This window comes from Eretmochelys imbricata, chromosome 10 (assembly GCF_965152235.1).
Source record: "Eretmochelys imbricata isolate rEreImb1 chromosome 10, rEreImb1.hap1, whole genome shotgun sequence".
NCBI classification, from domain to species: Eukaryota; Metazoa; Chordata; order Testudines; family Cheloniidae; genus Eretmochelys; species Eretmochelys imbricata.
In genome coordinates this window covers 11,317,476-11,343,011 of record NC_135581.1, presented here as the reverse complement: position 1 = coordinate 11,343,011, position 25,536 = coordinate 11,317,476, and the positions used below count along the sequence as shown (strand labels likewise).

Below are 25,536 nucleotides of genomic sequence, written 5' to 3'. Positions count from 1 at the left end.
TTACACTACCAATGACAGGCGCTTTAGTTTCTGGTTACTTGTTGAGGTTTGTGTGTATGAACTAGAGAGTTCCTTTTGGACAAGGAGGACTCCTGGTAGGAAGCAAGGATCAGTGTGCTCCTTTCTATCACTGTATCTCATTCCTCTGAATGGCCACACTTGTAGCATCCTTGTCATTTATAACATGTAAACACCACAGTGGTAGCTCTTGAGAACAGTTCTCCTCTCCCTGTCTTGTATTATTAAATAGCCTCATGAAAAACCAGCATCTCTACAAAGAGCTCTGTGTCGCTCCTGCTGCTCCTCCTTCCTTCTGTATGTGGCGCTTAAAGTCTTGACAACCATAAGGGACACCAGCACTGGTGGAGCAACCCATGAACTGTGGAAGCTCATCTTTTGCTCTGCTGGGGTGTTCTGAAAGTATACATACGAATTCTTTATTTGAACTGTTCTTAACACAACTGTCTGAGCAGTTGCCAGATTTGTACATTACTAAGTAAACCTGCATGTAAGAGGATACGCTCCCCCGTCATGCGCGCTTTGTGGGTATATGCATATGCAGATCAGTGGGGGTTACTAAAGCTTCCGAAGTGAGAAGATCGTATACAACAGTGGCTCCCTCATGCCTTCAGATTGTGGGTTTATTCTGTGTATATATTGGGCCACTCCTATATTTGATGCACCTCTCTTATTCTTCATGATCCATTCTCTCAGAACTAGACCACCTGCCCTGCTCTATTACTTTCCTGATCTCCATACTAACACGGTCACTGTGCTCCAAACAACTTGTTTTTAGGCCCTCTTCCCATCTCTGTATGGCTGCCCTCACTATATGATAAGCGCCTCCTTGCTGGAGCCTGTATCTCGCACCCCCTCCTGCCCCCCAATCCCTGCACCAGCCCAGAGCTTCCTCCTGCAGTAAACACCCTCCCAGAGCCTGCACCCCCCACAGTTGAGAATGTTACACTGATTTGTGACAATCCCTGAAGGATTTTGGAACTACAAACCACAAATGACATTAAGTAAAAAACTCATGAAATGTACAGTGGATTCTAGGAGATTAGGTGCAATGTGAACATAGGACGCCTGCACCCAAACTCCCTCCCAGAGCTTACACCTCAGCCCCCTACCCCAGGCTCAGCCCAGAGCCCTCTCCCACACTCAACCCCTTGGCCCCAGCCCAGAGCCTGCACCCCCTCCAACACCCCAGCCTGGTGAAAGCAAGTGATGGAGGGAGTGGGAATGGGACGGGGCCTTAGAGAAGGGGTGGGGTAGATCCTGGGTTGATTTTAAATTCAAAACGTGATCTTGTGCATTTTAAAAAAAAATAAATAAATAAGGATTGGAGACCACTGCACTAGACCGTACAGGAAAATCTTAATTCTAGCATTTTCTGAATGTTTGGTTTGCAATCCTAATGTGGTCTAGGTGTAATTTACACATATGTATTTGAGAGACCCACTGCTTCAAGGACATACACCAAGCAATATGCAAGATAGCACTGGATGCATCTATATCCAAAGAGCTACTTTAAAAAAAAAAAAAAAACAACACAACAGGTGGAAGATATCTTATCTAAGAACTGTCCTTGGTATCCAGGTATGGGGAGGGAACATCTCCCACAAGCCTCTGTCCTCAACATCAGGGGCTTGGTCTCTAGAATAGTTACCATTTCCACTTTGCATTTCATTGAGAAATTGAAGCTACATACTGAGCACAGATTTAAACAGGCTTTGCCTGCATTTCTTTTCCACTTTCCCCCCCCCCCACCCCCAACACTGCTCAGACCCAGTTCACACTTCACCTTACTTGAGCATTTTGAGAAATGCTCAATCAGAACAGAAAAAAAACCCACACACTTTCCTCCTATCACATTGCAGCCTCACAGTTAAGATTAGCTAGCTTGAAACATTGTCCCTAACACTTCTGGGGTTTTTAAACTTTATTTTTTAAACTGAAGATAAGGGTCAGTGCTTCAGGACGGGAGACTGTCAGGCAGCAAGAGGAGAAGCATTACCCACTAGTGCAGAATAAGAAGGTTCAATAAGAGGAAATGAACCCATTCTATTTAGGCTGTGGAAAGCAGAATGCTACAAGTTCACATGCCATAAAGCCCTTGAAAAGTCATGCGACTCCTGTTTGCTCCAGCTGGTTACAGCATTCCAAGTTCTCATGTTCAGCACCAACTATACAGATGATCAACAGTTCTGAAGACAAGCCAAATCCTGGATAGAGGGAACAGCCTTAATTCTTCTATCTTGTGGTGTCCACCTAACTTTCCATCCACCACAGCTGGGATCGACATAGTCATGCTGCATTCACACCCTGACTTGCCACTCTGTTGTATTTTTGCAGTAATATGATGTTCACAGCACAACTATGAAGGAGTACAACCAAGTCACCAGTTAAACACAAATTTGCTTCAGATGTCAGGAGCAAGAGTGCAGCTAGGCATATCCTGCTTGAGAGAGTGAAATCCTTCACCGTTCCTGCTCAGCAGGAATAAATTTGGCAAGGTAGAGCAAAGCCTGCACCCTGAAGATGGACACAAATACAATTAAATAGGGCTTATATCATCATCAATCACCATCATGTAGTCTCTCTGCTCCTTCTCCCACGTTGGCACCAGAATATTGGTGGGGCGGAAGGTGGGAGCAGAGGTTGATAGTAGTTGGCACTTAAATCTCACACTGGAAGATATTTTAATTTTGGGGGGCTGGGGAAGAGAAAGCTGAATACAAAGATTGGGGGGGGGGGGAGGGAGGAGACAGAAAAACCTTAAGGCTACAACAGAGCTTTTAAAGAAGTCTCACCGCAATCCATTCCCTAGTCAAGATGCCTTAGAGGCTATGGCTACACTACCGAACTTGCAGAAGCACCACTGCTAGTGTAGATGCTCTAAGCCAATGGGAGACAGTTCTCCCCTGGACTTAGCTACCACTGCTTGCAAGGGCTGGAGTAATTATGTCAGCAGGAAATACTCTCCCACCTCTCCGGCGCTTAGATCAGCGTAACTTAAATCAGGCAGGCAGGTGGCTTATTCACCCCCGACCGACTATACATATAAACGTAACCAAATCCACATACATAGCCCTAGTGAGCAGAAAGTAGTCCCTCTACTGATACATCAGTCACGAGCCTGTGATAAGGCTTAGCGTAGCACTAACACTGGCAGTATTTGCCTGGAATGCCCCACCCCGTCAGCAGGTGTTCACCCATTTGGGAAGATTTCAGTGAGTCTAACAGCCAACTGGTTACACCATCTGAACACAGGAGGCAGTAGAAGCCATTCTCTAGCAAGAGGATTGAAAGCACAGGCTGAGCAGCCTTGGGGTAGGATCCCCAAAAGCAACGAAACAAAAGGTTTTGAGTTGAACATTTGTATCTTGTTTATTTGGTTTTTTTAAAGAAAAACATAACAAGGCCAGTGTGCGTTGACAGAATAGGTTTGGAAAGGCACCTGCTCACAAGAACACATTGCACAGGACTGCAAGGTGCACAGCACATTTCATTAATGTCACCCCAATAGCTCCCTGGTATGCAAAACTTGACAGAAGACAGTCGGCAATAGTTACAGACGTGAAGCAGTCTCATTAGTCTTGATGAGCCAACAAGAACAAAAAAAGACTGGACAACTCAGCTATTTACAGTTGCAAGAGCAACCAATAGGCCATTTTTGTAATGAGGACTACAAAATAGGACTGAATTCTGTTCTCTCACATTACAGCAGCACCCGGACAAGCAAACCAAGATCCAATCAACCCAAGAAAAAAGGCAAACCAAGTCTGAGAACATATTCACAACTGTCTTTTCACACACAATTATGCAGAGATAGTTATACCCAACAACTCCAGTAAGTGTGTTTTAATACAACCAACACTTCGAGCTCAATTTGTTCCTCTTTAGAGTGAGTCCCCAACAGAAAACCTAAATTAGCTAAACACATGGTAAGATCCTGGTGAATACAAGGCCATAAAAAGTTGTACAACCTTCTATTCAGAGACTTTTCTGAATGTCTGTCACTCTGTATTTACCCTCCCTACTTCTACAATGGAGAGGATATTTCCATGCAAATAGGATCCTTATTTCTTAAAATCATCATCTGCTCCTTCATCCTTAAGTAGGCATCATACCTGTTTATGGCAATGATTTAGGTCATGGAAGTTGTTAGGCTTTCATGAGATTCATTCCTGAATGTAACACGGAAAAAAAGAAAAAGAAAAATTGGTTTCAGGTATATATTTGAGGCTATCCCAATGTAAAGTGGAGGTGAACAACTGTGTCCAAGGGCAGAATTTGCCCATAAGGAACAGAATTTGCGCCACGGACCCTGTTTTCCCTGAAGCATCAGAAGGGGTCTTTGTTTTCATGCTTCTGCTCATACTACTGTAAACTTACTGAGCCTTCTAGGGTTGAATGATACCGCCTGCCATTTTCTAGGGCTCTTGTAAACACTTTAGTTTCAAGTACAGCAAGATGAAATCTGCTTAGTCCAAAGATCAGGGTGTGGAAAGTGACAAGTCCAAAAACCATATAACCACTCCATCCCTTTATTCTCCTGTTTGTAGATTAGTGTGCTTTACTGGAACTATGATTCAGAAAGAGCAGAAGCAAGAGAAAGAGTTTCAGATATGACTAACTCTGAAACGCATGACTAACCCAGCTTGAACTAGCAGAGCTAAGTACGTGCCTGGCATACGTAACTCTGCTTGGAAACCTATTTGCAAGAGAGACAGAAGTTAGGAGGCTCTCTCAGTGCCTGCTGGAAATAAAGCACACCACAGCCAAGATGCTGCATAAAATAATCTTAGATCCCATTCCTTGGAAGCAGTTGAGAAAGCCTACAAAACCCTCTCCTACCTACTCAAGTACTGCTTAATGACATTTGAGGGGCTTTTAATACACACACCCCCCTCTTCCACAGTACAGCAAAAATGTCTATATTCAGTTGTTAGCTTCAGTTCTGTTTGCTGATCAGGGAAATCTCAGCACCACTAGTCATGTTGTGCTATAGATTTAGCCCCTACAAATCTGCAACACAAGGTGGTCTGATGGTATGGTTTGCTAGGGTATTTCCCAGACAAATCCTGTCCAGGGAAACTGTGCTAGAATCCCAAGAGCCACCACCATTTTTAAATATGGTTGCAATCAGCACAGTTCCTGGCTCAGTAAGGACCACACTTTTAGTAGAGACATCATCAACTTCAGGAAATATAGCTTCCTACAGAGGTGTAAGAGACACAGAGTTGTTGAGCACTTCAGGAGACACAGGGAAGAGGTCCAGGAGACATGTGGGTACAGCACAAAGTGTCATGTGCCCCTCCAGCAGCAGGCTGCTGGAGGGGAGAGGAAGGGGCGGGGCCAGAGATAGGAGAGAAGAGGCAGGGCCAAGCCTCTTCCAGCCACACTGCCTGGGACACTGGCCAGTGCAGCGCAGCAGCTGACTGGGAGAGCATCTGGCTGCAACAGCAGCAGGCTGCACCCTCACCCAGGCTCAGCTTCTGGGGACAGCAGCTGAGTGAGCTGGAGCCCCCTCGGCATGCTCAGAGTCAGCTCCTGTCCCCAGAAGTCGAGCAAGGGCAGGGAGTGAGCTGCTGCTGCTCCCTCCCCAGCAAGGCACTCTCGCAGCCAGCTACTACTGTGCAAAGAGCATGTGGGGCAGGGCAGGGATGATTCCTGCTTGCTCAGCCACTATCCCGGAAGCCAAGCCTGGATGGAGGAAACCCACTGCCTCAGTAGCCAGGCATTCTTCCAGGCAGCATCCAGGAGTGGCTCCGGGGCCTGCCTGGTAGGGAGAACAGCTGACCATGCTGGGGGAGCCAAAACAGTAGGAGGACATAGCCCCGCACCTCCAAGGTAACATGGGGTGGGGAGGAGTCACATGTCCTCCCCTTTAGCTGGTGCCCTCCAGGGCACCAGTCATCTTCCACAGGCACCCAAATTTAAAAGCCACACACAACAAAACTAAAGCTAAATATCTGTTTTGTTTTAATGTGCTTTAATGCACTTAGTTATGAAGTGCAAGTTCATTACACCAGCAAAAAAGAAAAAACAAGGCTCTCTCTCTCTTGTGAATGCCAAGAAACAAGGGACCAATATCAGAACCAGCCAATTGATAATTGTGTGCATCCCCAACATTGGAAAGCCATGCAAGGCTAGCCACCTACTTTGGGGCCATGGTTACATTACACCAAGGTTCTCCCTCTCCACCATTAAAAATGTTTTAGAATAGTGCTTGATATTCAGTAGATTGTCAAACATGTCAAGAATTGTTATGCTGTTCAACAAGGGCAGGATTCTGAAGGGGACAAATCTCAGAGAACAGTTACAAAAAAAAGTTAACTAGATACATTACAATAAAGGAGATACAGATAAGGCCAGTACATTCCTGAAGAGGCATTTTTATGACAGCTTGCAAAACATGGGAAAGTCACTCTGACATTCCAGTTTTATTTGAGCCTGGTTAATAAAACACTGGTAAGGATATTGGTTATCTATTTATTTCACCAACTGGGTATTGTCAGGAAGACGGACTGAAAGACACCCATTTTAATTTAGAAATTGGGTTTCAAGTGATAGTCCAAGACTATACTTGGATGATGGCTTCTGTCACTTGTCCTGAACAAGACTAGGGCCTAGTCAATGTTGATTGAAAACAGATTCAATGCTGTCCTCTGAATGATCTATTACCACTGCTTGGATTGGTTTTGTAATTCTCTGCTGCACTGGGAAAGTTTCAAAAATGGGTTAACCAACAGGGGGAGGGAGAGAAAGATACCATGGCTCACAAGAGCCCATTACATGGGTATAACAGCAGTAGTGCAGAAGCAGCACTGCAAATAAGGTTTTCTTGGGGGCTAAAAGATTGTCTGCTCTAGAAATTCTCTACAGGTAGCTGTATTTCACTGGATGCAAGAATGTGCAGGCCAACACAGACGAGGATAAAAGAGTTGGGGAGACCAAATGTTTCCTCGTGTATGGATTTGGCAAGTAATTCTCTGGGTAAGAATTTCATACTGGCAGGAGGGAGAAAGGAAGAGAAAAAAATATAATTCAAATCAGTAGCAAGTTCACCACTCTGCTTCTCCCAGCATCCAACAGCTGAAGCCCTCACAGCCCCAGGAGAGAAGTCTGGCAGGCAATGCAGAGGCTAAAGCGAAGCAGGATGAATACAAAGCAGCAGAGCCAGAGCAAGTGTCCAACCTTGTTATTTACGCCCCGGTAGAACGCTCCCAGCATTCTGCACAGGCTCACACTGCAGCTCTAGAGCTGCATTCCAAAATGCACACATTGGGAGCATATCCGTCCATCCTGGTACAGCAGACGTCCATTCAACAACTGCCTCGACAGCAAGGGGACGGGACATATTTTAGATTAATATTGAGGATAAGCCCAAGACTGTGAAAGAGTTTAATATGCTTTTCCTAAGAGCTTAAGTTTGAAATATATTTTTCCTTTAACTTGCAGAAGGACAAGATAGAAAAGCTCAAACCAGCAGCTAGTTTCATTGGCAAGCCTGTTAAAATACTATGCCTGCAGTGATCAACCATCACTTTTGATATTCCAATCTCTCTCTCATGCCCACCATGAATTCTATCCATAGTGGTCCTTTCTGGATGAAAGGTGATCACTTTAACCTTTTAAAATTGTGGTGTTCAGGCTGCTCACTACAGTTAGTAGGATTGAGTCCGCTTTGTCAAGTTATTGAAGTCGCCACATGTGCACTAAAATCTTAGACCTAGATCAGTCTAGGAGTGCTCCACAGAGAATTCTCAGTTTTAGACACTGAAAAAGAAAAATGTAACCTCCCATAGCTGTGAATTACTCAGACTTCTGAATTAGTGGTAGTCCAACAAGAGACTGCAGAAAGTGGGCAGCCTTATTACATTAATAAATGGACTGGTCAGAGGAAACAAAACAAAACACGCTCTTATCCAAGTTGATACTCTACTAAATCAGGAACAAAACAAAAACAGTTCTCGCTATCCGTGCTCTCGTTGCTTTCCACTCTGCTTGGGCAAAGATACGTGGGACTAAATAACCAAGTTGACCACTGTAATAGAACTAAAGTTTCAGTTTCAGGGGAATGTCAACATTCTAACAACTGTTTTTTAGTTCAGACATTTCCATCCATAATGAGTTTTGTAGTGTCTCCGCACCACCCATTCCCAGAGTATTACCAGATTTCACAATAGACTTCCTGCACTTAAGGCACGAATAGGCCTATTTATCAGATTTGTCTAAATAGAACAGTGACCAGATATCACTTCGGTATTGTCCACACAGCTGATCTTCCTAACATTTCCCACAGATCCTTCTCTAATCAAAGTAGCATTAGTAGAGAGGCTGCCAATGCTAGTTTAGAGGGCAGTCAGAACAGTCCCATTGTTTTGCATTTGCTTCCTCTATAGGGAAAGGAATCAAGTAGCTACCATCTGTACTGTAACTGGATGAGAAGTTAAAAATCCAGCCAGCCACTCTTCCACCTCAGAGTAAAACACTCACTTTTAAAGTCAATGAGGACAACACCTTTTCTACACTAAGTTGTTACTCCCATTGTTGGGAACCTTCTTATAGAAGGCAACTAAAAGTTATAGCTATAACTGTCAGCACCAAACTTGGCAGATGATTTTTACTCTAAGTAGGAAAAGAATGTTAAAGTCCCTACTTGGGTTTATATTTGAGGACTAGCTGATTGCACATCCCATGAAAGACTTGTTTGAAGGCACTCCACCCTTTGCTCTCTTTCTGCTACTACTCAGTGTCAGGAGGCAAGAGGTCATCAGAGGTCAGTCACCAACCACTCCCAGTCTCTTCCTTAGTTTCTATACACAGCTAGAATTATTTACTTTTAAAGCTAAGGTCAAATCTGATTAAAAGCCTGGATCAAACCTTCAGTGTTCCTAGGCATTAGCACACATGCTGTGCTGTTTAATTTGAACCACCACACACACAAATATTTATATGCATGCTCTTTGCGAGGGAGCAAAGAGCCAAAGGATTTCCCCAATGGTCTTCTAGTTATCATTGTAGCTCTCACCCTTAATAATCAGGGTGCTGAAAGGACACTACAGGAGGAGAGTCCGGGGAAAAAACAGATGCCAACAGCAAGATATGTTCCCCATCACACTCTGGTTGACACGCCCTAGACACTGTCACTCAGACCACTGACAGATCAAACGTGGCAGGGGAATGCCAACACCTTTTATGCAGCTGAATACAAATGCGTTGTGAAGCTGTTACAAAACACATACCAGCAGCCTTTGAATACAGAGCAGCAGAAGCAGCTAGATACTGTGTAATAGGCACTCCAGAATGCTGACTTTGCTACTTTCATTCATTTGATGCCCTTCCCCCACCCAACTTTAACAATTTCAGTTCAGCTTGAGGCTCACAGAGAACGGGCAGAAATTGAAAACAGATTTCTCCTAAAGCACAGCTTGAGTTTCATGAATTCTATTACTCTCAACTTTCTCAGCATTTCCTGGCAGCAGTACAAGGGGGAGGGAAGAGCAGGAGGCCAGTCATATCCCACCCTTCCTCTGACTGAGCCTGCCTGCAAAAGCAATATACACCAAAATCCTCTTGCCATATGTGATATTGCACCCCATAACGCTTTATAGAAATATGCTTATGAGTGTAAATATGACATAACTGGAATATGTTTTATACTAGATATGCCATGTAACATATCTTTGCAAAGGTTACGTTCTACTGCTTGTATTCATCCTAGTCATATGCATGTATCATTTTAATATCTGAAGTTATGAGCGTTGGCTTTAGGCTTGTATTTAGAATGTTTGTTGTAAGAAGCACATAGGGCAGATTTGGTCAACAGATTGAAGGGGTTATTCAAGTAATTGGGAGTACTTCGCTAACAATGGACCTTGGGAGACGCCAATCCACATCTAAGCTTTCCTGGGAAGGTTCAAACTAACATGTAAACAGTGGCGTAGGCCTGCAAAAAGCTGAATCATTCATAGACATGTGACTTGCCCATGTGACTCCAAAACTCCATCTTGTAGTGGTGATTCTACACAGGGGGAGAGAGGGGTTTCCACCCACAAGAGAGAGACTATGTAAGCCCCTGGAATTCCCTCCATTTTGTCTTCAGCAGGCTCAAGAAATAGCCTCTCCACCCCAAAGAGATGCCTGAAAGAAACTGGAACAAAGGACAATAACTACAGGGGTGTGAGTGATTGCTAGACCAGAATAGGAGGAAGTCTAGTCTGTAAAAGAAGGTTATTGGAACATCTGAGGGTGAGATTTACCTGCATTTAGTTTTACACTGTATTAGGCTTAGACTTGTGTTTTATTTTATTTTGCTTGGTAACTTACTTTGTTCTGTCTGTTATTACTTGGAACCACTTAAATCCTACTTTTTAATATTTAATAAAATCACTTTTTACTTGTTAACTAACCCAGACCAAGTAATTAATCCCTAGTGGAGCACACAGCTGTGCATCTCTCTATCAATGTTATAGAGGGTGAACAATTTATGAATTTACCCTGTATAAGAAAAGGAGGACTTGTGGCACCTTAGAGACTAACCAATTTATTTGAGCATAAGCTTTCATGAGCTACTGCTCAAATAAATTGGTTAGTCTCTAAGGTGCCAAAAGTACTCCTTTACTTTTTGCAAATACAGACTAACATGGCTGTTACTCTGAAACCTGTCTTTATACAGAGTAAAACTGATTTGGCTCCCATTGGGAACTGGATATCTGGGTGTTGGAGACAGGAGCACTGCTTAAGCTGTTTTCAGTTAAGCCTGCAGCTTTTGGGGGACGTGGTTCAGACCTGGGCCTGTGTTTGTAGCAGGCTAGTGTGTCTGGAACAACCAGGCAGGGTATTGAAGTCCCAAGCTGCCAGGGAAAACGGGTTTAGAGGTAGTCTCAGCACATCAGGTGGCAGTCCCAAGGGGGTTTCTGTGACCCAACCAACCAGACCATAGTCACATTCACCCACAAGAAAGTCAGTCTATCTTTAAAGATGAAGGATTCTGAAGGGGGTGGGGGGGGGGAAGACAAGGAAGGAGGGGAAAAGAAAGTTTTATGGTTCCTTATGAACTGCAAGCTAGTTGAATGCAACAGAGGACAGGCCAGCAGTTCCAATCTGCATTACTTCTACAGACCTCAGTCAGTGAAAGCATGTGGTTCAAACATCAGCACTTTACTATCTGCTCAGCCAAGATGCAAATACCTATTAATATCAACATCAGCAAGCCGCTTTTGTTTACCAGGGCACTCAACCTTCTAGGAAACCGTACCAGAATTCCATGTATAGCAGCTAGTGCCTACACAGTAACCTACCAAGGAACTAGGGGTGAGGAGAAGTCACTAACACCATGATGACCAAAGCACACATCCAAATAAGAGGAAGACAGTAGGAAAAATCATTAAAGGGAAGGAAGGAAGAGGTTGAGGCAACAGTGGTATACAAGTGTGCTCGCATGCACACACGGTTGGGAAGTGCTGCTTTGTACTTTCAACCAGATGGTATATTTAAATCATAACCCCATGCCCCACTATTAGATGTGCTTTTATAGTTTGTAATTTACTAAAATCATGAATCTTCAAGGGGCAGACAACAGAGAATTAGCTAATCTAAACAAGTCAGTTTGGGATCATTCATGAATTTACAAGTGCAACTATGTGTTCACAGTTTTAGCATAACCACTTTTGTGGTTTTGGTGCTTCTCTCTCACATACATACACTCTGTCTGAACAAGCATCACATTGTACATGTAGGCCAATAAGTGTTCAGGTGAACCTCTCCCATGAGGAAGCACTATTAGTTAAGAGAAGTTGAATTGCTTCAACTTAAAACTTCAGTATAAAATTCAACTTCAACTCCAACTTTGAATGGAAGGCTTGCTTGTTAAAGGTCTATGCAGTATGCATGACCAGCAGCATTTTGGAGGCCAAAAGGAGTGCTCCGTGCACACAGCAGGGACAAACGAACATCAATATTAGTCCATGCCATAAGAATGGCTTATACACTAACTGAATGAAACTTCCATACCACATTTCTAGAAGATGAGAAATTAGATGTGCACTCCTAGGCATGATTTGGTAACCCAGGAAGAAGTATTATTCCTCATCCCTAGTCTCCATGCCTCACCAAAGGACCCGCTCCAACATAAACTTGAGGAATATCCCCTATTGCACCAGCTAGGGCAATCTACATAACATTCGCATTTGGGATCATATCAATAACTGGAGTTGACAGTTGTCTAATTTGAATGAGACGTTGATTCATGTGAACCTATAAATAATCACTGCAATACTAAGTATTGGACAGCGTTAACCGGATTCAGTATTCGGTTTATTGATGGGGCACTTACCTGAAAGAACCCTTAAAGCCTCTTCATTGTTTTCAAAACATGCAAATCATGTTTCTTTGAAAGAAAAAAATCAAGCTAGCAGCTCTGACTTGTTATAGCTGATGAATACAGATAATGTGCCATTTGCATCAGTGTCAGCACCATTCAAACGTCCCCGCATAATCACAAAAAGATCTTATTGTAATGCATCCGTGGTATCCAACTGGCTTCATATCACTGTATCCCAACACTTAAATAAAAGTAGAAATTGGAGCAAGAATCTGAACTGGGCTTCTTAGAGTTCAGTATTTAAAACATGAAAGTTAACAACGTATAAGTTTTTGGCAGCAAGAGTATCCTTGCAGCATTAAGCACAGGTTAGCAGAGGTTTTCTTGTGGGGAGGAAGGCAGTTAGGTCACCAGACCCTGAAGCCTGTGGGTTGTAGCAGACAGAACATGACACACAGCCTGTGAAAAAGGAGAGACTCATGGCCTTCCTGATCCAGCAACTGGACAGGTCCTCTGGTCCAGGGAGGGTCCCAGTGCTTTGGCTAGTGTTGAAAAGGGCTGGGCATACTGAGGTCCCATAAGACTGAGTACTTGTTCTGAACTGGACTGGTAACTGCAAGGAAGCCCGTTAAATGAGTTGGTTGCAGGACTGTTCCTGCTAGCATCTACATGAGGGTGAACTCTGGTAAGCGTATTAGCAGACATGTTGCTTCTTTTAATGGTTAAAAATTCTCTGTCATGCTATTTACCTTAAAAATAAAGTAGTCTTGCACAAGCAGCACGTGGGGTATCTTGTAATGGAAGGAACTACACCTGTTGACCATCTCTGAAGAGAAAACGGGCAGTGTCCTTGGGCAACTTGTGTGTGCTGTGAAGGACAGTGAAGGCAGGGAACTGTATAGCTTGGAAACACTCCAGTCAGAAGGGAGAGGCGCACAGGTCTACTTCCAGAAAGGCAACAGCTGGGAAGCTGGAAGCCTGAGAGCGGGTGCCTTTGTTGGGCAACTGAGGGGGAACTACATTTGCAGTTGCCCTGAACTGTGACACTCCCCATCTATCACAGTGCTGAAGTGACTTCTCTTCTGGTCCTGTGTGGAGCACCAGTACCTTGTGCACTCTGCAGTGTGGAAACTGAAGACAGGAAGTCACCAACCCCAAGATCTTATGCAGAAATAGTAATAAGATGTATCCAATAAGAGGACATCAAACACTGAGTGAAATCTGACTTAAGGGGAAGCCAATTTTTAGTCAAACTGAGTTTTGCTCATAGGTCAAACTCAGAGCTAAACCAACTGCTGGATATTTAATAACTTCTCCCTCTCTCTTCAGTGAAGGACAGAGAGCCTCCAGTTCACATATGGGTCTTCTATAAGGAGAACTTCAGAAAGATGGGGAAGGCAAGACAAGACAAGATTCCACATTCCTGATATTTCCAGAGTAGTTAAAAACCCAATCTGAAGCTCAGATGTTTGGATATCCAAGGAACCAAAACCTGCACAAACCCAGGCACATTGTGCCATGCTCCTCCCTATTTCAAATCACCGTTACTAGAAAACCCACCCAAGCTGCAGGACTGGAGATTGCAACTTCCACTTAATACTAGAATACCCAACAGGAAAACAAGAATGGGGGCAGGGGACCTAGCAGCTATCAAGACCTCATTCTTATGCCCTTTGTAGAAATTAGTCACCCACACAATCCTCCTCAGCCATAACTGACTGTATCTCAATCTAAGAAGCACTAATAGGTTTCTCAGCCAACATTACTACACCCTTGGCCTTCAAGTCTATCTTCCTTCCCCACTAGCCATAGCCATTTGTAATTTCTGATGGACTCCAGGACTGGAATGACATACAGCACACTACTGCAAGCTCCACCACAACACAGGCAGCACAAGACAGTAATTCAGGACCTTACCTTTTGCATACAGGTAATGAAAAGGAAGCTACTAGACTTAATCCTCTATGTTTACAATATTCAAAAGGAAATCTATGACCTCAAGCATTAGTAATAAGGGACAAGGAAGGAAGAAATTAATCCTTGTACACAGCTCCTTAACACACATTTCAAAGCTGTGGATTAATTAGGGCAAAGCCACCTGGATTCCCACCCTTAATCTCCAGTGTCATGTCTAATGGGATATATTCTTCTGGGTGAGAATTTCTCACCTCTCACAGCATGCAAAAGTCAGTCTATTAAAAAATGCCATACAAGCTTCTGCTTGAAACTGTGCTGATTTATTGGCTTAAAGTTAGCATTTAAACAAGGGCTTTGCATAAGACATAAGGCGAGAAAATGCCATCCACAGAAAGGCAAAGCAGCAAAAGATGAAGAGCAGAATCAGTTCTGCTTGCCATCCACTCATCATCTGACACCAGAAGTCAGTTTCAAAGCTAGATTCAAGAGTCCTCTGGCAACTTGAAATTGTGTTTGTGAGCTGCACCTAATATAATACTATCCACATCCTCAGTTTTTGCCCTGGGAAAGAGGGATAGAAATAAGGCCACCTCGAAACACTGGAATATTTATATCCATCCATACTCCAATCTGAAAACGGAGATGATTTATATCAATAAGCAACACTGCCCCCCCAACCTCTCCCCAATCAAAAAAATAAAAAAAATTTAAAAAAGCAGCACCACACACACACCCCCACATACAGCAACAGGCATGATTCCTTCTAGGTATACAGAAAATCAAGTGATAAGTGCACTATGTTCAATTCACCAGGTCAAGCAAATGAAGACCATTTCAGGAACTCTCAGCATTTTGAAGCCCAAATAATTAATACCAACAACACCACCCTCTTCCAACACTTGACAGCTGTCTGCTTAAGAACTACACCTACACTATAGGCATAACCACCTACTTAAACTCCAGCAAGGAAACAGAACTGGTAAGACAAATGCAAGCAGCTCAGTGCAGAAACACGACTAAAGGATTTATAAATAAAGCATCAGTTTCTTGTGACTTTTTTAAAAAAAGATTTAACCCTTAAATTTGACCTAAACCAGATAGACAGGTACAAGGCTGTAAAGCCTGACCAACCATATTCTGCAAGAGTCTCTCCAGCGGGAAAAAAAAAGGGTTTCAGTTTACAAGCAAAAAGAAAAGGAGTACTTGTGGCACCTTAGAGACTAACCAATTTATTTGAGCATGAGCTTTCGTGAGCTACAGCTCACTTCATCGGATGCATACCGTGGAAACTGCAGTAGACATTATATACACACAGAGACCTATGAAACAATACCCCCTCCCACCCCACTGTCCTGCTGGTAATAGCTTATCTAAAGTGATCATCAAGTTGGGCCATTTCCAGCACAAATCCAGGTTCTCTCACCCTCCGCCCCCCCCCCACACAAACACAAAAAGTTTACAAGCAGCAGCGTCTAAATGCCAATGGCTGATCAGCTGATTTGACTTCTAATGCTTTTAACTTAGGTTTTTATTCCAGCTAAGACCCAGCAGGATACTGTCTAACAGACACATGCTCTGTAAAGATTTCCTAAAACCAGAGATCAACAGCACTGGCAAGAGAATGTGCATTCTCCAGACTAAAGTTAAAATTAATCCCACATTCTGCCTTGATGAGATGGCCAAGAGTTAGACCTTCCTCTAGCCAAGTAGCCATTTGCATGCACCATGGTCTACTAAAATGATGCATTTTCTCAGCAACTGTTGTTCTGATTAGCTTACCTCTAATCAGAAGTTTGTTGTTTCCAGCAACAGACAGACAGTTCTCAGGGGACTAACCGAAAATGCAGCAGTGCAGCCTGGATCAGTGAGCAAGCGACCCTGCAAACAGAAAGCTGGCAAGAGTTCACTTTCTCCTGCCTATATACCAGATGTTGCTACCCGGCTAAAGGCACAGCCCACACAAACTCCACTTGCATGGTTTGCTAGAGAGACTTAAAATAAAGTGTTTGCATTTTGGAGTACATTATGTTGCTACACGTTGCTGCCACCTCCACACCCCTGTCTGAACAAAGAATGACAAGGTCAGGCTGCAATATCCATTTGCTGATGGAGGCATAATAGCTACTCAATTTTAGGCCATGGGAAACTGGGGGAAGCATCACCAATTTGAGAGACCTAAATGCAACTTTAGCTTCACTGGAGAGCAACAACGGACTCTCAAGGACACTCTAAGGTGCCACAAGTACTCCTGCTCTTTTTGCTGATACAGACTAACACGGCTGCTACTCGGAAACCTCCCACAACCCAGCCTCTCCTGATACTATAGAAAAGAATTAATGCTATCTCAGGCTAGCAGACCTGACCTGAAAAAACAGGCCATTTAGCCTTGAAAGAAACTTCAAGACTAACCCATCCAAAAGAGAAAGATCACCCTATTCCTTTGAGCCAACTGGTAACTGGACCAGAACACATCATCCAACTCCACATGTTTTGAATTTACAGAAATGCTCTTGGGTTTCAGTATTGGAGTGAGACACCAGTACAGTAGAGGAAGTTCTACAACATTGTCTCTAATCCAAGTTCTTTGGCAGCTTAGTCTGTACTGAGTTTCTCCATCCAAGAAATACTCAATAAAAAATAAAAAAAATTTTACATGTAGGGCAAGGACCTTGTAGAGCCAGAAAGTACCAGATGGAATCAGTCTTGCTGAACTTCCTCCCCAAATCCACACAAAAACCATGCACTAAACTGAAGTCTACAAACCAAAGTGAAGTATTAGTGGAATTTAACGTAGCACCAAGCTAGTCCTTCATCTCCAGAATCACAGTACAGCAAGCTGATCACTAGCCTAACTAGCAGAGTTGAGAGATGGTACTACAACAGAAGAGCTCTGGTAGAGGAGGTGGTGTACCCAAGGGAACAGCTAGGGGACATCACAGTAGGGATTGCCCCCAATGGTGAGAATTAGTCTAGTGTAGACCCAGTGCCACCATCACTTCAACTCCACCAGTGGCGGAAAGAATGGCATAAACCAGCTACCAATGGTTTAATCACCATGTCAACTAACCTTGTTCAGAGCAGGTGTAAGTGACATGACCATTCAGATGCCAGAGGCTGCCTGTACTTTGTCTATTCTAGGCCTCACCACAATTGCTGTCTATTCTAGCCCCTTTCCAGAGAGCCGTAATAGTGGAATTTAAGGGGGGGGGAAAAAATAGTTTAGACAAAGCCTATGATGCTGTAGTTAGATGCCTTTGGAACAAAGTGCTCTAGAGGTGCAAAATAATCTAGTCACAAGTGAAATAGGTCTAGTGTATAAAAGAGACTCCAGAGGACTTTGCCATTTTGCAGCAATTCAGAGAGGTTTTATCAGCTTTCTGCAAGACCTAAATTGAGGTCATGACTAAGGCACACAGATAAAGCTGTGAGTAAGCTTTCCTAGCCCTTATTTGTCCATATATAGGCTTAGCAGACTTCTTAATTGATAAATGCTAAATAAATTTTAATGTTCAAAGTTGTCAGATATTATAGAGCAGTCAGACAATATTAAACACTAGTAGACATTGAGATTCAAAAAATTAAAGCTTTGTAACTGTTAAAATACACAAATTGTCAACATCTCATGTCAAAAATATAGAAAGTAAATATACTTAAATTCTAATTAGTTCTCAACTAGCATTTTTCTTATGTTGCCTACTTATAAATTTCAATCAATGGAAATATGTCAGTGTGCGCGCGCGTGGTGAAATCCATGTTTGCCAACATTACCAATCAAAATCTAATCCTTCCAAGTCTATTTATAAAACACCACACATCCAAGTGCTTACAAGAGTTAAGAACAGTTATAGTAAAATAAGTTAACAACTACTATTAATACCATCAAAAGGGAAGTTTCAGTACCAAGCAGCAGTCACTCCTAGGACAACCCATTAGCAACAGCTCTAAGGTGCCACAGCTCTCTCTGCTGTGTTAAAAAGCCTCTTAGGACTTCAGCTCATCCTTCCATCAGGAATCACATTCCTGAAAGAGGCTTCTGGCAAGCTCTACTCTCAGCACCATAAATTGGGTGGCACAACACTCAGGTCACCTGGGCAAATAAATTAAGACCTTTTACATTCCAACATTGCTTTAGTCAGGGACAATAGCACAAGCTTCAAAGAAACCTTACTGATCTGGTGGGCTGGATCCAAAGGTAATTTGACAGCACTGATATGAACATTTCCTGGAAATTTAAGACAGTAAAAAGCATAGGAACTTGAGATAGTACTGTGCTTCAAAAGCAACATAGGCTTGGTTCCATTTCCACCTTATGACTTACTGCAAAATAAGCTTTAAAGGAACATTACAGTATGACTCAGGAGGAGGATACAGCTGAAACAACTGCTTATAACTCAAGATATAACTGTTCTATCCCACTGATCCATGCAAGGGGGAGGGAGTGACCTGGTCTATCTGAGAAGATGCCCCAGAGCAGCATTTCTCAAATGTGGCCATCAGGGGCTTTTCTTGCAGCCACAGCCTTTTGGGTAATGATGGGGGGGCAGGGAGTAACCCTCCGTCAGGGCCACGAGCAGGGGCTGGTCTTGGTCCCCTCCTGCAGCCACAAACACTGTAGGAGTACGCAGCCAGCATGAGTCCCCCATGGGGCTGGGGCTTCAGGCTTAAGCCCTGGGGAGGTGGGCAACAGGCTCCAGCTGTGCAGCAGCAGGCTCCATCCCCCAGCCACAGGCTCACCCCCCCCGCACATCACCCCTGGTCCTCACAGCCTCCTCCAGTCCCCATCTGTGCACTAGGGCCCCAGGCTCTCGCTCTTGGTTCACCTCCCACATCTCCCCTCTCTCCCGCTGCCTCTCATCTAGCCCCCTATCACCTCTTGGCCCCCCATCCAGGGCTTAATTTGTCCCCCAGCTTGCTGGAGCTGAGTAAGTCTGCTGTGAAAAGTGATATTAACAATTATACAAAAATGTCACTTTTCACAGCAGACTTGCTAGCTAGTAAGTCTAAAAACAACAACAAAACCCACACACACACCTTCAAAGCACCTTGTGTTTCTATTATGTTTAGGTCCAATAATGACTAGAAAACTGTACTTTTTAAAATTCAGTCTGCAAAAAACCCTACATTATAAGGATTTGGACATGTGTCATTTATTTGTTTTTCCTAAAGTTAAAGTATTTTTGCAAAAATTGTCAGAGTGGCCACCAGCAAGAGTTGGTGGCTGCACTCTGAGGCCACCCAAAAATTTGTTGCGAGAACCCCTGCTCTAGAGAGGGATTTCAGTAGATGCAACCCTCAAAGCAACACATGGAAACCAGAAACATGAAAGCAGAGTCCCTCAACCCCCAGAAACAGAGGGAAACCTCTTCCTTCATCCTAATCTAGTTAGCAGTTGCACAACTACTGTCTCCTTTCCTCTTCTCCCCTAGTTACCTACTCCACTCTTTCTATGGAGGGAGGCACAACTTGCTATAACTGATGTGAAGCATTTAAAGCCTCACTTTGGACTTAAGGTAGTAACACCAGAAGAGAAAATAAGAACCTCTTCAAGAATAACCAACCTAATCCACCCTGGAGGGCCCATTCTCCTCTTCCGACACAGCCTGTTCTAACCTGTCAGTTGAACATATAGTGACAGAAGGTGGGAGCGCACGAAAAGCCAACACCACAGGTTGTTTAGAGGCCCTCAACAGCCAACAAAAGGGTATAGCCATACACCCCCCCCTCCAGTTGAGACAGACAGTCACACTGTTGCCATAAGGATCCCTCATGTTCTCAGACAAAAAGGATGTAGTCCCAGTTACTAGAACACAACTGGTCACAGTTATCTCCAGGCAAATAAGCAGAGAGACAGGACAGCACTGTCTTATTACATGCAGAACAGAGCTACCAATTACAAGCTCCACATGTGCACACACAAGGGTCCCAATAGACACAGGAAGGATTCAGACCTCAAAGACAAGCAGAACGGGTTCAACTTAAAACCACACGAGCATTACACCGGTTTCAGCAGACATCAAATAGCTTCCATTGCGCTAAATGGTGTCTTACTCATTACACTAATCATGGAAAGACCTATTTGATCTTGCCAATCCACCTGGGAGAAAGAAAAAAAAAAGCCATACTACACTTACAAAGCAGAGGCTAAATCAATACTGGTACTATGTTTAATGGCTACTGTAACATAGCACAGAACGGTTGCATTTCAAAGTTCATATTTGGATGATACAGGAAATGCATGAATACAAGAGAACAGCTTTCAAGATCACCGCTTTCAAGATCACCATCTTTATTAGTCAAAAAGAAAAGGAGTACCTGTGGCACCTTAGAGACGAACAAATTTATTTACGCATAAGCTTTCGTGAGAGCTCACGAAAGCTTATGCATAAATAAATTTGTTAGTCTGTATTCGTAAAAAGAAAAAGGAGTACTTGTGGCACCTTAGAGATTAACACGGCTGCTACTCTGAAACCTATCTTTATTAGTCTATTTTGGGGAACTGAAAATATCCTTCCCCCCTCCCCTACCCCCAGGACTGATGAAGGAACAGGATGCCATTTCCTTAAGAAAGTATTTCCATTCCAATTCTGATTTACTCAGAAGCCCTGTTGGTAAGTGTGTAGATATCAGCTCATGACAAGGGTCTAACTATCGAGTGGCTTGACAATTCTCAGGAGACCAATAAAAGCATATTCTCCCGTCCCTCCTTACTAAAGATAGGAGAGGGAATGGATAGAGTGCACCTATGAAGTCTCCAGCATTACCGTCAGTTCCAGTTAGCTCAGTAGAGTGCAATCAAGGACACTGATAGAACTACAAGTTGCTACACTGCATGCTTACATTTAATATAGGAAAAACTACCTTTCTAGGTACTGAAAGCTAGGGGGCAGGGGAAAATGCACCCTCACCATATGCTCAGAGAATTTTTTTTTTGTGCAAATTCCAAGAACCAGTTTAAACAGAAGTGCCTATATTTTAAGTACTTAAAGTGCATGAAGAATGGAGCACGTTAAGTTACTTGTGTTGTATTTAGCAGGAAAAAAAAAAAAAAAAAGAGATAGGTCTGCATGAACTGTAAATGGAGCAAAAAGGATATTCAAATTCATGCTCAAAATACTGACAAAACAAGCATTCAAACCAGGAGGAAGGAAGTGATTGCAATGTTACTTTGACCATCAGGTTACACTTTCTAGTTTTATTGTATTATATATTATGCTTTGCACACATGCACACAAATCCTTGACATGTCTTTCCATTTCCAGAATCAGAGCATCTTCATTCAGAGTCAGCAAAAGGATGGAACATTGCTACTATCTTTACATTTGTTCATGGAGCTGCAGAGGTTATGCGCTATACATAAACAACACTGAAATAGGCAGGGTTGACATTCAAAACACACACAACTTACACCCTCGATTTCTGGTTTGACTGGAGTTAGAATAGCCATACAGCAATGGCAAAAACAAGTCCTTAACTAGCACACACTTTTTGCAACTGTGCAAGGCAGGAACAACAGGAGGCTTACCAACCCCAAGACTTCACTGTAACACTGAGTCTCAACAGAACTACTGTGAGAGAGTATTTTATAACATATACACAGAGCATACCATACTTGAAATAGTACTTCTATTTTAAACTATTAAAAACACAAGCATATCAGATATATATTGAGTGACTGACTACTGTGTTTCTTTCATAATTCAAGAACAGTTTTCCCCATCCTACACTTTTGTTTCTCCTCTTCAATACCTCACTCTCCTTGTTTCACTACAGGAGACAACTACCTCAGTCCACAGAAGCAAGCTAAAACCATTGGACATATGTAGTTTTGGGGTTTGTTTAAAAAAAAAAAACAAAAAACCACAAACACTGCACATCTTGATTTCCCCTCAAACCAATGAAATTCAGATGAGTTAAGACGAGAAAGACCAAGGTTGAAGATCAGAGGATAATTTTGCTCTCAGATTCATAGAGATTTTTATAGTCACCTACCCACTTTTTTTTATTATTAATTATTAAACAAAGAGAGATCCAAGAACAGTTTTTGCTATAATCAATTCTGCAATCTGAAGCTACTTAAAAACAAAGATACTATAGGAATCTTTTAGCTAGCAGTATCTCTTTACAGTATGTAAGCACTGCTTAGATGCCTTCCCATTTATGCATTATGGTATTGTGGTGCCCTACAGAACTAAGTATATTCAGTGAAGCAAAATGGTGTTTTCAAAGCCAAAGAGCGTGGCACAACGAGGCAGTAGAATCACTGCAGCTCCAGTCTAAGATGGCAGCAGAGAACACAGATGTTAGAATACACAGATCCACTCCACCATCATTCTAATTAGACAGCAAGTCACCCAAGTACAGGTTAAGCAACGTAAAGGACACAAGTATTCTGCCAGCGTCTCCTCACACACTTGGTCCTATGAAGCTACTACTCCTTCTGTCTACCAAGCATTTTAGCTGGCTTCAGAAAGAGACACTGAACATTTCACTGAGTCCCAGCAAAGGCAGGGTGCTGAGCTATCTGAACCACCACTCCAATCCTATGTACGATGGGATGTTTTGTACTAAGTGGCAGCACAGCGGTTAGGAAAGCCAAGTACTTATCATTCAGCCACAGGACAGAAGGCAGGGCCTGTGCCTCACCTGGGCAGCTCAGCCTGTGGCAGCGTTACCTTTTCCAGCCCGAAGAGCCACATCCCTATTTGGCAGCTGGGCCCAAGGGGCTGGTGTTTTACCCTCCCCCAGAGGAAGGAAGGCTTCGGATGCTCTCAAAGGAGCTCAGGGTTTGTGCTATTGTTCCAGGGGCTAAATAATTTCCTGCCTCTCTCCTGGTGTGGGGGGGGGGGGGGAGGAGGAAGAGAGAGAAAATACTGAAAAGATGTATTATAGACTACAGTCAGAGAGGGCAACCTGCCCCATGGCTGATCTATCCCGGTGGGAGGGGCGGGGCAGGGCAGGGCAGGACAGACTCTCCCCCCCCACCCCCCCCCCCCGGTGGATCTACCCCGTGGGAGGGGCAGGGCAGGACAGACTCTCTCCCCCCACCCCCCCCCCGGTGGATCTACCCCGTGGGAGGGGCAGGGCAGGACAGACTCTCTCCTCCGCCCCCCCCGGTGGATCTACCCCGTGGGAGGGGCAGGGCAGGACAGACTCTCTCCTCCGCCCCCCCCGGTGGATCTACCCCGTGGGAGGGGCAGGGCAGGACAGACTCTCTCCCCCCCCCCCCCCCCGGTGGATCTACCCCGTGGGAGGGGCAGGGCAGGGCAGGACAGACTCTCTTCCCCCCCCCCCCCCGGTGGATCTACCCCGTGGGAGGGGCAGGGCAGGACAGACTCTCTCCCCCCCCCCCCCGGTGGATCTACCCCGTGGGAGGGGGGCGCAGCGCACGCCAAGCCGGGGGGCGTCGGAGGAGAAACTGACGAGACCCTGCCCCCTCAGGCGGCCCCTCACCTGCTGGTACTCGGCGTCCTCCGGGCGGAAGTCGGCGCTGGCGGCCTCCCAGCGCAGGCTGACGTGCGGCAGGCGGTGCAGGAGACTCACCCACCAGGGCGGCGAGTAGCTGACCCCCGCCATGCCCGGCCCTGCCGACCGCTGCCTCCGAGACCCGAGCCGCGGCCCCCGCCTCACCCGCAGCCGCCGCCTGGGGCTGCCATGGGCGGGAAGGAAGCGCCGCCGGCTCCGCTCTCTCGCGCTGGCTCCCCCGAATCAGGCGGCCGGGCTCGCGCTGCTGCCGGGCGGCGCCCTCCCCCGCATGGCGGTGCCGGCTCCGGCTCGGCCCAGGTGAGCGGCTCCCTCCCGCGCGAGCTCCGCGCCGCCAGCCCGGCCGCTCGCTCTTTGTTCGCGGAACCGCCCCCGCCCCCGCCCCCCCGGCTGGCCCCGCCCTCCCGCTTCCTTCCCATTGGTGCCGCCCGCCGCCGGCCACGCCCCCCGGCGCCCTCCTGAAACGAGCGTGCGGGGTCTCAGCCCGGGGAGGGAGTCTTCGGCCCAGGCCTGGCACGACACGGCAGGGCACCCTCATCGCGTCAGGTCACTGCACCACCACGCCATGTCATCGCAGTGCCACTGCACCATCGCCACCACGCCAGCGCCCCACCACGCCATGTCATCGCAGTGCCACTGCACCATCGCCACCACGCCAGCGCCCCACCACGCCATGTCATCGCAGTGCCACTGCACCACCACGCCATGTCATCGCAGTGCCACTGCACCATCGCCACCACGCCAGCGCACCATCACGCCACTCCGCTGCACCACCACGCCACGTCATTGCAGTGCCACTGCACCATCACGCCACTCCGCTGCACCACCACGCCAGCGCACCATCATGCCACGTCATTGCAGTGCGACCGCACCGCTGCACCATCACGCCACTCCGCTGCACCGCCGCCACCACACCAGCGCACCATCACGCCACGTCATTGCAGTGCCACTGCACCATCACGCCACTGCACTGCACCATCGCCACCACACCAGCGCACCATCACACCACATCATTGCAGTGCCACCACACCGCTGCACCATCACACCACTCCACTGCACCATCGCCACCACGCCAGCGCACCATCACACCATGTCATTGCAGTGCCACTGCACCATCACGCCACTCCGCTGCACCACCACGCCAGCGCACCATCACGCCACGTCATTGCAGTGCGACCGCACCGCTGCACCATCACGCCACTCCGCTGCACCGCTGCCACCACACCAGCGCACCATCACGCCACGTCATTGCAGTGCCACTGCACCATCACGCCACTGCACTGCACCATCGCCACCACACCAGCGCACCATCACACCACATCATTGCAGTGCCACCACACCGCTGCACCATCACGCCACTCCACTGCACCATCGCCACCACGCCAGCGCACCATCACACCATGTCATTGCAGTGCCACTGCACTATCAAGCCACTCCACTGCACCACCGCCACCACCACGCCAGCGCACCATCATGCCACGTCATTGCAGTGCCACCGCACCGCTGCACCATCACGCCACTCCGCTGCACCGCCGACACCACCACGCCAGCGCACCATCACGCCACGTCATTGCAGTGCCACCGCACCATCACGCCAATCCACTGCACTGCACCATCACCACCACACCAGCGCACCATCACGCCACATCATTGCAGTGCCACCACACCGCTGCACCAACACGCCACTCCACTGCACCGCCAGCACCACGGCAGCGCACCATCACGCCACGTCATTGCAGTGCCACCGCACCGCTGCACCATCACGCCACTCCTCTGCACTGCTGCCACCATGGCAGCGCACCATC

At 45.7% G+C, this 25,536-nt stretch overlaps 1 protein-coding gene across 9 annotated transcripts in view; it reads right to left on the bottom strand.

Moving 5' to 3' along the window:
* The window catches only part of TTYH3 (tweety family member 3), a 100,952-nt gene extending 76,898 nt beyond the window's left edge, over positions 1 to 24,054 (bottom strand). For all 9 annotated transcript variants that reach the window (XM_077829011.1, XM_077829017.1, XM_077829015.1 and 6 more), the window contains exon 1: positions 23,702 to 24,054. In XM_077829011.1, the coding sequence (XP_077685137.1) occupies positions 23,702 to 23,824 (123 nt within the window). In that variant the 5' untranslated portion in view covers positions 23,825 to 24,054. The remainder of the gene's footprint in view (positions 1 to 23,701) is intronic.
* Between the last annotated feature and the right edge of the window lie 1,482 nt (positions 24,055 to 25,536).